The sequence below is a fragment of the Numenius arquata genome, chromosome 17 (genome assembly GCF_964106895.1).
Source record: "Numenius arquata chromosome 17, bNumArq3.hap1.1, whole genome shotgun sequence".
Taxonomy (NCBI): domain Eukaryota; kingdom Metazoa; phylum Chordata; class Aves; order Charadriiformes; family Scolopacidae; genus Numenius; species Numenius arquata.
This window is the reverse complement of record NC_133592.1, coordinates 1,416,224-1,428,878: the sequence shown is the minus strand read 5'-3', so window position 1 is coordinate 1,428,878 and position 12,655 is coordinate 1,416,224. Positions and strand designations below refer to the sequence as shown.

The 12,655-nt window shown below is 56.5% G+C and overlaps 1 protein-coding gene across 1 annotated transcript in view; it reads right to left on the bottom strand.

Annotated features, from left to right (window-relative positions):
- MAP2K6 (mitogen-activated protein kinase kinase 6) overlaps positions 1 to 8,767 on the bottom strand; it is a 41,113-nt gene extending 32,346 nt beyond the window's left edge. The window contains exon 1 of the mRNA XM_074159974.1: positions 8,511 to 8,767. Coding sequence (XP_074016075.1) covers positions 8,511 to 8,526 — 16 coding nt within the window. The 5' untranslated portion in view covers positions 8,527 to 8,767. The remainder of the gene's footprint in view (positions 1 to 8,510) is intronic.
- Between the last annotated feature and the right edge of the window lie 3,888 nt (positions 8,768 to 12,655).

Here is a 12,655-nt window from a genome sequence, read left to right as displayed (position 1 = left end):
AAGAGCACGTCCCCGGACTGTCACCCTGCCGAGGTGCGAGCCCAGAGGTCCCTCTCCCTGCCAAAAAGGTGCCTGCTGCGAATTCAGCCTCTCCTGACTCCAGAGAGCAACAACTTGCTACTAACCGCCCCTGAATGCAGCGCCTGTCTCACCCTCCCCAGCTGCCAGGGGCTATTTTGGGCTCTGGCCCCCTCCGTTCAGATGCTGCCCCGCCGGGGGGGCTGCTTTGCCATCGGGGGGGCTGCTTTGCCATGTCCTCTCACGCACCGAAGCTGCTCCTTCCAGTTCACTTGTAAAACCGATTCCCTGGCAGGAATTCAAAGTCTTCCGTAGAGATCTTCCAAGTTTCATTAGCAATGAGCAAATTCCTGGTGTCCTTGGGAAAGGTAAGGAAGTCAGAGTCTGTGTTAATGGCCTTTATTTCTTTTTTCTAGAGGGTATCTCCCAAAGGACGATGCTCTGCCACACAGAATGGCTCCCTGCTTGCATAAGGACCTGTCTATATAATGGCTGTCGGGGCTTATTGCAAACATCTCTGGGTAAACTTCAATTTTAAGTATGTTCAATATTTTATCAGACTTTGGACTTTATTTGAGCCAAGCACTCCCTGTCTCCAGCCTGGTTTCTCCTGGTAGGTTATTAGGGGATTATGGTTTCCATCTCTTACAGTTAAAAAGCAGAAAACACTTTGGAACAGGTTGAAAAACAACAGTCTCCAGAGCATTGCCTTTCTTCTCCTTTAATAGGCTACTCTGTCAGCCCTGTGCTTGTTAAATGAGAGAAAAAATCTGTGGGCATGCAGTGAAGGTCAATCTTGTGGTTTTTGAAAACATTTAATTAGTACGGTTAAGTGCTGAGGTCTGCTCGGGAGCGAGCTTCTGCGATCACCATCAGCATCTCCCAGTTGGGAGCAGCACACCCGCAAGAGGCGGGGGCAGCAGGTTCAAGTCCCCACGTCCAGAACTTCAGCGGTGGCCAAGCTCAGGATGAAAACTCTTCCCCCGTCCTCTTGCTGCCTCCAAAACCCGCCCGGGGTTGGGAAATCACGCTGGGATCACTGACAGCAGAGAGTCCCAGCCGGCCAGACCCTTGGTCACCTTGTGCAGGGGCTGGGGTGACCCATTGCACCTTCAGGGCCGGCAAAAGCCCTCTGCTGTGTGGCTTGTGCTTCTGCTGAGGCTCAGGGCTTAAATAAATCTACTTTAGATGTAGCTTTGCCCAAAGGGGTTCTCCCCTTCGGGCAAAGCTACATCTAAAGTAGATTTTGATGCTGGCACGTAAAGTCCCTGCCTTTTCCTCCTGACTGGAAGAAGGGGGACAGCTCTTCTCAGCTCCTACAGGTGTTTCTCTCCTTGCACAAAACACCAAGAAATGTCAGGAATCTTGTGCTTTATCCCCCGGGCAGCAGCACAGAGACGCTGTGCCCACAGCCTGGCGCTGCCTCTCTCAGAGCCTGCAGCATCAGCTCTCTTGGAAAGAAGAAATCAATTCCCGTCCTTACAGAGCCCGACCGGGGTTTATTTCTTCATACTTTCGCAGCGTTGGAGACCCTAATTGCAGGCAATTAAAGCAGCCCCAGGAAGAAAGGGCTGTGTTGAAATCAAAGCTGGAAAGTGTGCCTCTGCGGGGCTGCCCGCTGCCAGGGCTGGAGCAGTGCCCCGGGAAGGAGGAGCCGGTGCCAAGGGCAGCGCCAGGCGCTGCACAAACCCTCCGCAGCCGGGGCCAGAAGGACCTTCTCATCTCCCCTGCCCTGGTTTTTTGGTTGTTTTCTTTTTTTTTTTTCTTCGGCAAAGGCTTCACCCTCCTACATGCAAGCACTTGTGCGAGCAGGCAAGTCCAGCGGGCTCCCAGCGGGGCTCCCGCGCAGGAGAGACGGGAGATGCTGATGAGAGCAGATACCATGGAGCGAGTCCAGGGCAAGGAACCCGGCCATCAACGCTGCCTTCGCCTTTAAAAATCCCTCCCTCTCTTCTCTAGTGCTGGTTCTCTGGGAAGTTTGTCTCTGCCAGATGGGGACTTCCATTACTTTAGAGCTGTCAGAACAACAAAAGACTTTTGAGTCATTTTCTGTATCTGACCTTGAACTACTGGAGAAGCAATAAACATTCTTAAGAGGAATGATAACATGGAGTGAAGCTGTAATTCTGAAATGTAACTTGTTGCTTGAGTGTCAGACCCCGCCGGAAACACACGGAGGAGGAACTTGGGGATCAGACCCCACTGCAGGACGAAACTAAGCGCAAAAATGCCTTGCCTGGGACTTCCACGGAAGAAGAGGCAGCTGATGCTCTGTGGCCGTTTGGCGCTGATGAGCACTGTCTCATTGAGTGCAATTACAGATTTTTGTTTAGAAAAAGATTCTCCTTCAAAAGCAGCTCCCAAGTCTGTGCTGATTCAGCCTGCATTAAAGGCCTCTTGCTGCAGACACAGTGAAGTGTTGACTCCTGTACTATTTTCTGTTGCTGCCTTATCTTTGGCATCTCATCTGCAACTTGTGCTGCTGCTTTTTTTTTTTTTTTTTCCACTGGTTTCATCTGAGTGCAGGCAAAGTGGATGCTGCTTGGGCTTCAGCTCCTCTAATGATTTTTGATCTGCTTGGGTGCAGGCTAGGAAAATCTAGCCTCGATTATAAAACTGCAGGCTAAGTAGGCTAACAAAACAGCAACAGCAAGAAACTGGATCAGCTCTGCTCAGTGAAGTTTTCCTGCTGAAAGAGGAGGGGGGGAAAAATGTTTTCTTTCTGTGCAGTCTCTCACAAATATGAAACTCGGTCTGGGCTGCAGAGGCTGCTCCCTCCAGCTGTTTGCACGATGCTCCCTGGCCTTCTGCAATTTGCAGCATCCTCAGGAGCCACGGCCATCGCTCCCACAGCACCCGGGGACGGGGGGAGAAACTGGGCATCTCCTACCCCAAACTGCTCTTCCCATGTTTATACAAACCCAGGCCCTTACTGTGCTATGGGATGCAAATCCAGGGCCATGTCCAGCCCCAGCAGACCAAGATGCGCAAGTGGCTTCTTGGAGCTTCCCTAAAGGATGCTCAGCATCTGCCTGCAACGTCTCCAAACTAAAGATGACTCAGAAGCGCTTCAGCACCCCAGAGACTGTCATGGTGGGATGAACCCTCTGAAACATCAACTGGGTGCTTGGAATTTCTAGCTAAAAGGAAGAACAGCAGCTTTAACTTTGGCTTTGGGGCAGAAGAAAACCCTACAGGCGAGAGTCTCGGGCTTCTCCTCTCCAAATTGCCTTTTACCAAGCCAGGATTACTGAGCAGAAGGCACTTTTCCATCTGCACTTGTCAACATGCAGAATATTGTGGATTTGTAAGACAAAAGCAATAAAAAAAAAAAAATCTTTTTGCACACTGAGTAGATATGGAACTTGCACTGAGCGGCCTTCACCACTGCCACCACAGAGCACAAGCTCCAGCGTGGCACCGCTCCAGGGCCCTGGGTCTGCTTCCCTGCTAACACCGCTCCAGCTGATAACGCTCATCCCTCCAACTGCTCCCAGCCAGGCCCTAAGGAAGGGACCTGAGTAACTCCACAGGTAATGAAACATTCTTTTTTTTAATTATAGCTCTGGCCACTGTCTAAAATTAAAAGAACAGTCCTGCAACTTATCCGGCCACCGCAGACTGACTCAACGCTTTCTATGACGATGCTGCTGGTGGCCACGTTGCCAACTCGTCCCCCAAAACGTGAGTGAGCGCAGTAAGGGACACCCGTGTGCTCTGGTTTCCAGCCCTTTCCCTTACTCGGGATTCCTGTGACCTGCCCGGTCCGAGCACGAGGCAGCCCAGCGGGTGCTCTGGCCCCGGGGAGCCGAGATGCGGAGCTTTGCCTTGGGCACGGGAGCATCAGAAACGCAAGTTCACGGGGCGAAGGCAGGGAACGCCGTGGGAAAGGGCTGGGAATCACGACCGTGCCCCGTCATCGGGGTGACAGACACTCTGCAGCCACAGAAGAGGGCTGCGAGTGTGTTCCCACTCCCGTGCTATCCAGGCTCCCATGCTATTTTTCTTTTTCCTCCTTTTTCCAGCTTAAAAAGGGGATCTGAGCTTTTTTCAGGGGTGGTGTTTATAAAACGTGTTTCTGAGAGGCTTCTACAGGTGCCGTTACGGCTCTTTGCAGCGAGAGAGAGAGAAGTGACAGCAAACGCTGGTATTGTTTGGGGAAAACAGGCAACTCTTTAGTCGTCTTGTGGATCTGCAACCGGAGCAGACAGAATTTGCAAACCTGCCATGTGGCTTCCAAGGTAATTGTGCTCCACTAATGCCAATACTCTTGCAGGAATGAAGCGTCTCATCTCTCTAAATTACTCCTGTGGTTTTGATTGAGTATCGTTTGCTTCACCTTACCTTGTGTACGTGTCACGGGAGGGAATTCACCCCAAAGGAAGCTCTGCTTTTTTTTTTTTTTGGGGGGTGACTAAAGCAACAAATGAGCAGCCCTTACTGTGGCAGTGAGAAACCTCAACTTTCCTCAGCTGGGAGGAGATGGCAGATCTTTGCTCCTTCCTCCCTGCAACTTGTCACCTTAATTGCTATAATTACTTTTATAGCTTGAGCTCGTTAAATGCTTGTGTCTTCCTGGCCCTGCGCTGGGGAGCTGCTGCCCTCTCCAGCGTGTCGCTGGCTGTCGGGACATGGGGACGGGGCACCCTGCAAATGCAATCTGCTTTTTGCGCCCCCAGTTTGGGGGTGAAGGATGAGGCCTCCATCCCCACACAGCCCCGTAGCTGGAGGGGCTGGGTGTCCCTGTCCCCGCCTGCCCGGCTGTCTACAGCAGTGATTTGGCATCATTTCCAGCCTCATACCTTCTACCCCAACTAGCTGGGGTTCTTTCTTTTCCCATACTGGTTAATTCCTCCATTGCGTAAGACTTTTAAACCTCTTTATAAACGTTTGACCCATCTTAACCCACAGCAAGCACAGAGGCACCTCCAGCACAGGAGCGGTACAGCCGGGCAGGCACGCAACAGGGCGGAATAGGAACTCCACGTGGTCTCCAAAAAAAATAAAATAAATCAACAGCTTGACCTGGAATTGGCCGTGTTTGCTGCCAGACGAGGCCGTGCCAGGCTTGCACCTCGCCGGCCGTGCCCCGGCTCCGCTTGCCGTGCCACGGGGAGGGTGCTCCCGGTGCGAGGCTGAGGTGCTGACGAGGCAAACTGCTCCTTGCACAACCCCCGGCAGCCTCGCGCCGCTTCACTTCAGACGTGCAAAACCCTGCCACCTACCTGGGATGATGTTTTGGTTTGTTTTTAAAAGGAAAAAAAAAAAAAAAAAACCCAAAACCAACCTAACCATTTAGGCTTTACATCTGCTGCGCTACTAGCTGGGGGGAAAAAAGAGCATTTTACATAAAATGTAGTACTTCGAATGGGTGCAGGGCCTTTGGTCAAAGTCCATAGGGTACGCGTTCGGCCAGCATCACGTGGGACGTGGTTCTCATAATCTGTGTCGCCCTTCCAGCCGGAGCAGGGGGAAAAAACTGGATTTGAGGCACCAAAGGCTCAGACCCAGGGAGGAGAGCAATGGACAGCAATAGTTAGTAGTTAAACGTACCTCATTTCGATGGAGTGTTTATGAATTAGTGCTCTAACGGGAACCGCTCCCCCTTCCCTTTTCTTATTTCAATGGAGAAATTTGCATATTTGCAGCTCGCTTCTCTGATGTGGGCTTCCTCCGTGAGTAATTCCCCCACTACAATGAATTTTGAAGACTCTCGAATGTATCTGCTGTCACCAGAGTTCAGATTTATAGCCTCAAACTGTGTTTAGCTTGTAATTAATATGGACTTCCGCATTATTTTTTTTTTTTTTTCTCTTCCAGAATAATATCCTATTAGTCATGACAGCCAAGTGTGCCACGTTTGGGCAACGATTCAACTTCTTCAGAGCTACCATCAAGTCCCACTTGTCCGGAGCGGACTCCTCTCTGAAGGTGAGGAATGGACCGCAGGGACCTGCTGCTGTGCTTGGGGAAATCTTATTTTCTATGGACTGAAACTACAAAAAAAAAAAAAACACCTTTTTGGCAACTTAAAAGAGGGGATGGAGGTAAAAGTGAGCACGGGCCCGGCGGTGTCTTTCTGACTTGATCTGTATTTTGTTGACTGCAAAGCCTTAGGGAGTCCACCGGGGCTCGGGCACCGTGGCCCAGCACCGCAGGCGCGATGCTGATGGCATCTGCTGGTTCCTGCTGTGGAAGGGTCAGAATGAAACCGTTGCTTTCCCAGCTCCAGGGAGAGTTTTACCTTCTACAGCCTGAGCCACGGGCTGCAGAAAGCAGATCCCCTCTCTGCTTTGCAGGGCACAGGGAGGGTCCCAGGAGCGGTTCTCCCCTCTCAACTGGGTGAGATGCCTTGCAGGGAACGAGTCTTAGAGAGAATAACCCTCCCGATCACTGTCCCCCTGACAAGCAGCATTAAAAGAATTAATCTCTGGCAAATTCTCAGAACAACTTTGGAAACGATTCAAAGCAGGGAGAGGGCTCTGCAGCCCAGCAGCTGGCTGGGGCTCTGGGCAGTATTTTAGAAAGCTGACGAGGAACCTCCTGTGCAACACATGAAAGCTGATCCTGAAATGCAGATTATGCCTCCCTTAATTCATCCCGAAGAACGATACTTCTGGTGCAAACCCTGGAGCTGAAACCCCTTCCCAAGCAAAACCTCAGCCTGAACAGCTGAACTTGGAAAACTTATCTGTGTGAGGAATTCCAACTTAGACACTGGTATTGCGGAGCGTGAGATGGACGGGAAACGGATTCAAGAATGATGCCATTCATTGAGATCGTGTTTTGTGGGTTGGCTACTTGTATTTTCCCATTTTCCTGGTACTGAGAAGGCCGGAGAAGGCCAGAGCTGGTGAGCGTGGGGGCTAAGCGGCACCCGGGGAGGGTGGGCTGCAGGGCCACCACCACGGGTCCCTGCATGTCACCGGCTCCACACCGTCAGGCTTTCCCACCCCGGGACCTTCTGGGGACCCCCGGGAAGGGGCTGCCCCCCTGCCCCCTCCGTGGGTCTCGCAGGGACCCTCCGGCGAGCAGCAGTGGGCTGTGGGTACCATTCAGTTCAATTTTGCATTATCAAACCTCCTTGGCTCTTTCTATTGGAAACTTTTACAATTCTCTGCTTGGCTGGAAAAGATGACTGCAGCAAACCCAAATTAGGAATAAATTATACAACAACTTTACATTTTTCTTACAAAGGAAAACTGTGTGGCAAGAGCTGTGAAAGCACCTCCTTCCTATGTCCTCCCTGCAAGGCTCATGAGGAAGGCCACTGCTTTTTTAAAATAAAATAAAAATTTAAAAAAACAAAACAAAAACACAACAACAAATCACCCCAGTCCCAGTTTGGGAGCCGCTCTCCCGCGGGGCCCTGCACCCTCTCTTGCCCCCGTCTCCCCGCGGGGTGCGAGGGCTGCAGAACTGCCAGGGGAGGCAGCTGCAATATCCCCCCCCCCCCCCCCAACCATCGCAGAGGAGCTCCCCAAGCTGCGTCTGCGGGGCCGGGCGCTGACATATGGGCATCTATTTTCACAATGAATGGCCCGAGCAGCAACTCCCGAAACATCCCAGCCTGCTCCTGCAGGGACTATTGCATTCCCGCAGCATTTTTGCAATATTAAATTCTCCACCTCCTCCCACCCACCGCCCCCCCCCCCTTGCAGGACACACGGCGGAGCCACCCCGGAATAATCACGGAGTTAAAAAAAAAAAAAAAAGCGAGATCAAACCTTGCCCACCGCGCTGGCAAAAAGAACTAAATAAAACAATAAATAAATCAGTGGTGTCCCCTACCCAAACACGCCCCCCCCGCTCCATCGCGGGGGCCGAGCCCTCCTCTCAATGCTAAATAAAGCAGCCCTTCTGCAGGCTCCCAGCGAGCTGGGGTTACAAACCGCACCGCTGCCTCCCACCCAAAGTTACCAAATATTAAAGGGGGGGCTGGGGGGGGGGGGGGGGAGAAATCAGTGGAAAATGATCTCAGTCCTGGCACAAGAACAATACTTTCCCATGGAAACATAGGTATATATTTAATTCCTGCAAACTCCACTCGAGTTTCACCTTTCAGCCCCTCCGCGGACTCTCTTTTTTTTTTTTTTTTTTTAAAAAAAAGTTTCCTTTTAATTTTGCACTTTGCAATTAGCTGCAGCGCGCCCTGCAGCGCGCCCGCTTTGCATCGCCCGCGCACGGCCCCCGCCGCAGCCCCCCCGGCCCTCACCCTGCAGCAGGACACGCACCCCCCCGCGGAGAAGCCCCCCCCCCCCCCCCCTCCCCTTCCCTTCCCCCCAACCGGGGCGCAGGCGATCCGCGGGCGTTTGCGCGGAGGCGCAGGGCGAGCAGGAAATGCGCCGGAGCAGCCTCAAACTTCCAAAGGCGATCGCATCCCGAAAAATGCATTGCATGCAGGCGTGCAGCGGGGAGGGGGGTGGAAAAATTCCCACTGGCCCCCCCCCCGAGGTGCAGGCAGGGGCGGGGGGGGGCGGCGGGAGCCTTACCTCTGGCCTGAGACATTTTCCCCCGCGCTGGGGTGGGGGCGGGGAGCACAAAAGCCCGTTCCTGCGCGGGCGGCGGGAGCCCCTGCAGCCCCGGCGCTGCCGAACGGCCCAATCTTCCTGCAAAACGGGAGTTGTCCTGAGCGGGGGGGGGGGGGGGGGTGTCGGTGCAATTGCACGCTCTGCAGGGCAGGGTGCGGGGCTGGGGGGGTGTCCTGCCCCCCCCCCCCCCTCCTCCTCCTCCTCCTCCTCCTCCTCCTCCTCCTGTCCCCCCCCCCCCCTCCGCTGGCCGCGCTGGGGAAGGGCTGCGCTGCACCTACATGATGGGCCGGGGCTGGCGGCGAGAAAACCTCCCCAAACTTGGAGCTTCGGGGGGGGGGGAGAGAACGGGGGACGGGACGCGGAGGGAGGGGGGGGACGGACGGACGGACGGACGGAGGGGGGGGGGGGACGGACGGACGGAGGCGCAGCGCGCAGGCGCGGTACAGGCGGGCGCCGCGCCGCCGCCTGGGGGCTGTAGTCCCGCCGGCCCCTTCCTGCCGTGGGGGGGGGGGGGCGCGGGGCTGCGCGCCCGCGGAGGCGGTGCGGAGCGGGGGGAGGGCTGGGGGAGCGCCCGCGGAGGCTGCGGGGGGAGAGTGGCGGCGGAGGCTGCGCCGCAACGGGGGGGATGGGGGGAGGGAGGAGGCTCCGCGGAAGCTGCGCGGGAAGTGGGGGGGAGAAACGCTAGCGGAGGCTGCGCGGGGAGGAAGGAGGGGAGAGAGCGCCCGCGGAGGATGCGCGGGAAGTGGTGGGGGGCCGCCCGCGGAGGCTGCGCAAGGGAAAGTTGCGCCCGCGGAGGCTGCGCGGGAAGAAGGGGGAGCGCCTGGGGAGGCGCGCAAATAGCGCGCAGGCAGCCAGAGCGCCGCGGATGTGCCTTTCCGAGGCGCTGGGCGGTTCCGGGGTGATGCGCGGAGGTGCCGCGGGTCGGCGGTGGTTCCGCACGGCCAGCGCGGCCCCTCGCCTGGGGTTTTTCCCCAAACTGCTGTGGCTGCGAGGGAGCGAGGGCCCCGCCGTCCCCCCCGCGCCTCCATCCCTGCCCGCCCCCCTGCCTGCGCTCCTGCCTCCATCCCTGCCCTCCTGCCTCCATCCCTGCCCGCCCCCCTGCCTGCGCTCCTGCCTCCATCCCTGCCCTCCTGCCTCCATCCCTGCCGCCCCCCCGTCTGCGCGCTGTGCGCTCACGCGGTGCGGGAGGCGGGTGCGGTGGCTGCCGGATGCCCTCCTCCTTACCGGGTGCGGGGGGAAGGTGGCAGCCACCCGGGGCGGGATCCTGGGGCTCCCTGGGGACCGGGGAACGGCTCCGTGTCCCAGGCTGTGGCTGGGGGTGAACATGGTGGGACGGATGGGTGGGGGAAGGGACGGATGAGTGGGTGGTGGGATGGGTGGGTGGTGGGATGGATGGATGGACGGACGGATGAGTGGTGGGATGGATGGATGCGTGGGTGGTGGGATGGATGGATGGGTGAGTGGTGGGATGGATGAGTGGGATGGATGAGTGGGATGGATGAGTGGGATGGGTGGGTGGTGGGATGGATGGATGGATGGATGGATGGATGGATGGATGGATGGATGGACGGATGAGTGGTGGGATGGATGGGTGGGTGGTGGGATGGATGAGTGGGATGGGTGGGTGGTGGGATGGGTGGATGGATGGACGGATGAGTGGTGGGATGGATGGACGGATGAGTGGTGGGATGGATGGGTGGGTGGTGGGATGGATGGATGGACGGACGGATGAGTGGTGGGATGGATGGATGCGTGGGTGGTGGGATGGATGGATGGGTGAGTGGTGGGATGGATGAGTGGGATGGATGAGTGGGATGGGTGGGTGGTGGGATGGATGGATGGATGGACGGATGAGTGGTGGGATGGATGGGTGGGTGGTGGGATGGATGGATGGACGGACGGATGAGTGGTGGGATGGGTGGATGGATGGACGGATGAGTGGTGGGATGGATGGACGGATGAGTGGTGGGATGGATGGATGGGTGGTGGGATGGATGGATGGACGGATGGATGAGTGGTGGGATGGATGGGTGGGTGGGTGGGTGGGTGGTGGGATGGCGGGATGTCCAGTGCAGGAATGGTGCCCACGGGAGACACTGTGCAGTCACCCCATCGTCCCCTCCATGTGCTGGGGTGCTGCTGGTGCTGCCACCCAGAGCCTCTGCCACCCATCACCGGGCACGGGAAACCCCTCGCCGTGTTCTGGCGCACCACGGTGCGAAACGAGAGACGGGGGGGGGGGGGGGGGTGAAATACAGCGGAAAGAGGGAAAAACGACACGCTCTGTTTTGTTTCCATTGAGTTTAGATTTTCAGGATCCATCAGAGAGGAACCTCTTGCTTTTGTGCTCGTCCGATGCCGGGGGCGTTATCCCTTGCGCGCAGCGCGGCGGTGCCCTGCCTGACCTTACATAACGTTAACAATTTCTTAAATCTCTTTTTTTTTTTTTTTTTCCCTTCTTTTCCCCTCGCGGGCAGAGCAGACGAAGCGAGTTTATCCCAAGTCAGAAGCGGAGCGTTTTCCGAGGTGGTGGGCTCGGCCCCTGGGGGCTGATGGAGGTTTCCCATGGGAAGAGGCGGTGGAGCTGGTGTGGTGACGTCCCCCCTGAGGTGGGGACGCTGTCCGGCTCAGAGACCCAGGCTGCGGTAGATGGGGACCCCCTTCTGTCCGTAGGAACCCGACTTCGGGAAGAACCCTTAAGGACAAGCACAGATGGGCCTTACCAAAGCAGTGCTCTACATGAAATAACAGGTTTTATTACAGGAACACTGGGAGAATAAAAAAAAATAAATAAGCAGCGAGAAACATACGATTTAAAAGCCTTTACGGGTAACTTAGTGCCAAGGATGTTTGTTTACACCCCAGCGAAACACAAAATTTTACTCAGGGGTATAAAATCCAGTGAGGAGGTTGTGTGGAGAGCGTGTCCGGGGTGGCAGGGAGTGCTCCCGCTCCTCACGCCCTGGTTTTTGGGGGTTGAGAAACCTCTCTCGTGGCTGATCTTGAGGCCGCTCGGTTTCCCAGCCGGCCCCACGCCGTCAGCTCCCCCCGGGCTGGCCTCGCACGGGATTTTTGCCGTTTTTAGCTGCGAGGGCCAAAGTCTGAAGGAGGCTGTAACCCCCAATTAGGCATCTGTTTGGGAAGGTTTCTGGTGTCGGGAGCGATTGTTCGGGGTGAAGGAAACGCGCTGCTCCGCGTGGTCCTCCCTGCCAAGCTTGCAGCTAGAGCAAACCCTTATAGCCCAGCAATAAATCGCCAAAATGAAAGGTTTACGATGGAAACGCTGACAAACCCTTAACTAACACGTTGCGGGTGGCAGCGTCACGATTCAGTAGCTCTCAGCGGAATTAGCAGCGGCGCGGGCAGCCTTCGAGCATCGCCGGGGCGAGCCGGCCTGGTCTGGATGAAGATAGGCAGCGAGGCGATGGCTTCTGATCTGCTCTCATCTTCCCAGGGGGCTTTTCTTGGTCTAACAGGCACGCGGGTGCAAAGTGGGGGATGCTCCTTTGGTTTTTCGGGAAGTTCTTGGATGATCGTTGGAAGAACCTCCATCAGGCGAGAACAGGAGCTGGGTTGTTTTAAAGCATTTTCTCCTGGGGAGGATGGAGTCCTTGTTCCCCGCAGTTTCCCGAAGCGCTGCCCGTGTCCCAGGTGCTCCGGGACATCCCCGTCACATACACGGGCTGGAACGCCAGCCCAGCAAATGCAAATTTTGATGACTTTTTGATGCTTTCCCTATTCCCCCTCCCCAAAGGCGCGCAGGGATCTGGGATCCCACTGCCTTCCTCGGAATTGGGGCACCCTAGTTCGGCGCCCGGCTGATGCCGGGGGGAATTTTCTCCTGGTGTGAAGGAGCTGAGGCTGAGCCGGGGACCTGCCGAGGCTTGTCGGGTGCCATGTGCTGCGGCGGTTGGCGTGTGTGGGGATGGAGGGTGTGTGGAGCTCGGCCGGGCGGGCGAGTCTCGGCAGGCTGCGCTGGGACCAGGCGGGGGGGGGCGAGCGGCAGCGCTGGCCCCAGGGGTGCCCCCGGGGCGGGGGGATTGGGGGGTACAGCCTCCCCCGGTGCCCGCAGGACGCCCTGAGCCGCAGCCGAGCGGGGACGTCGG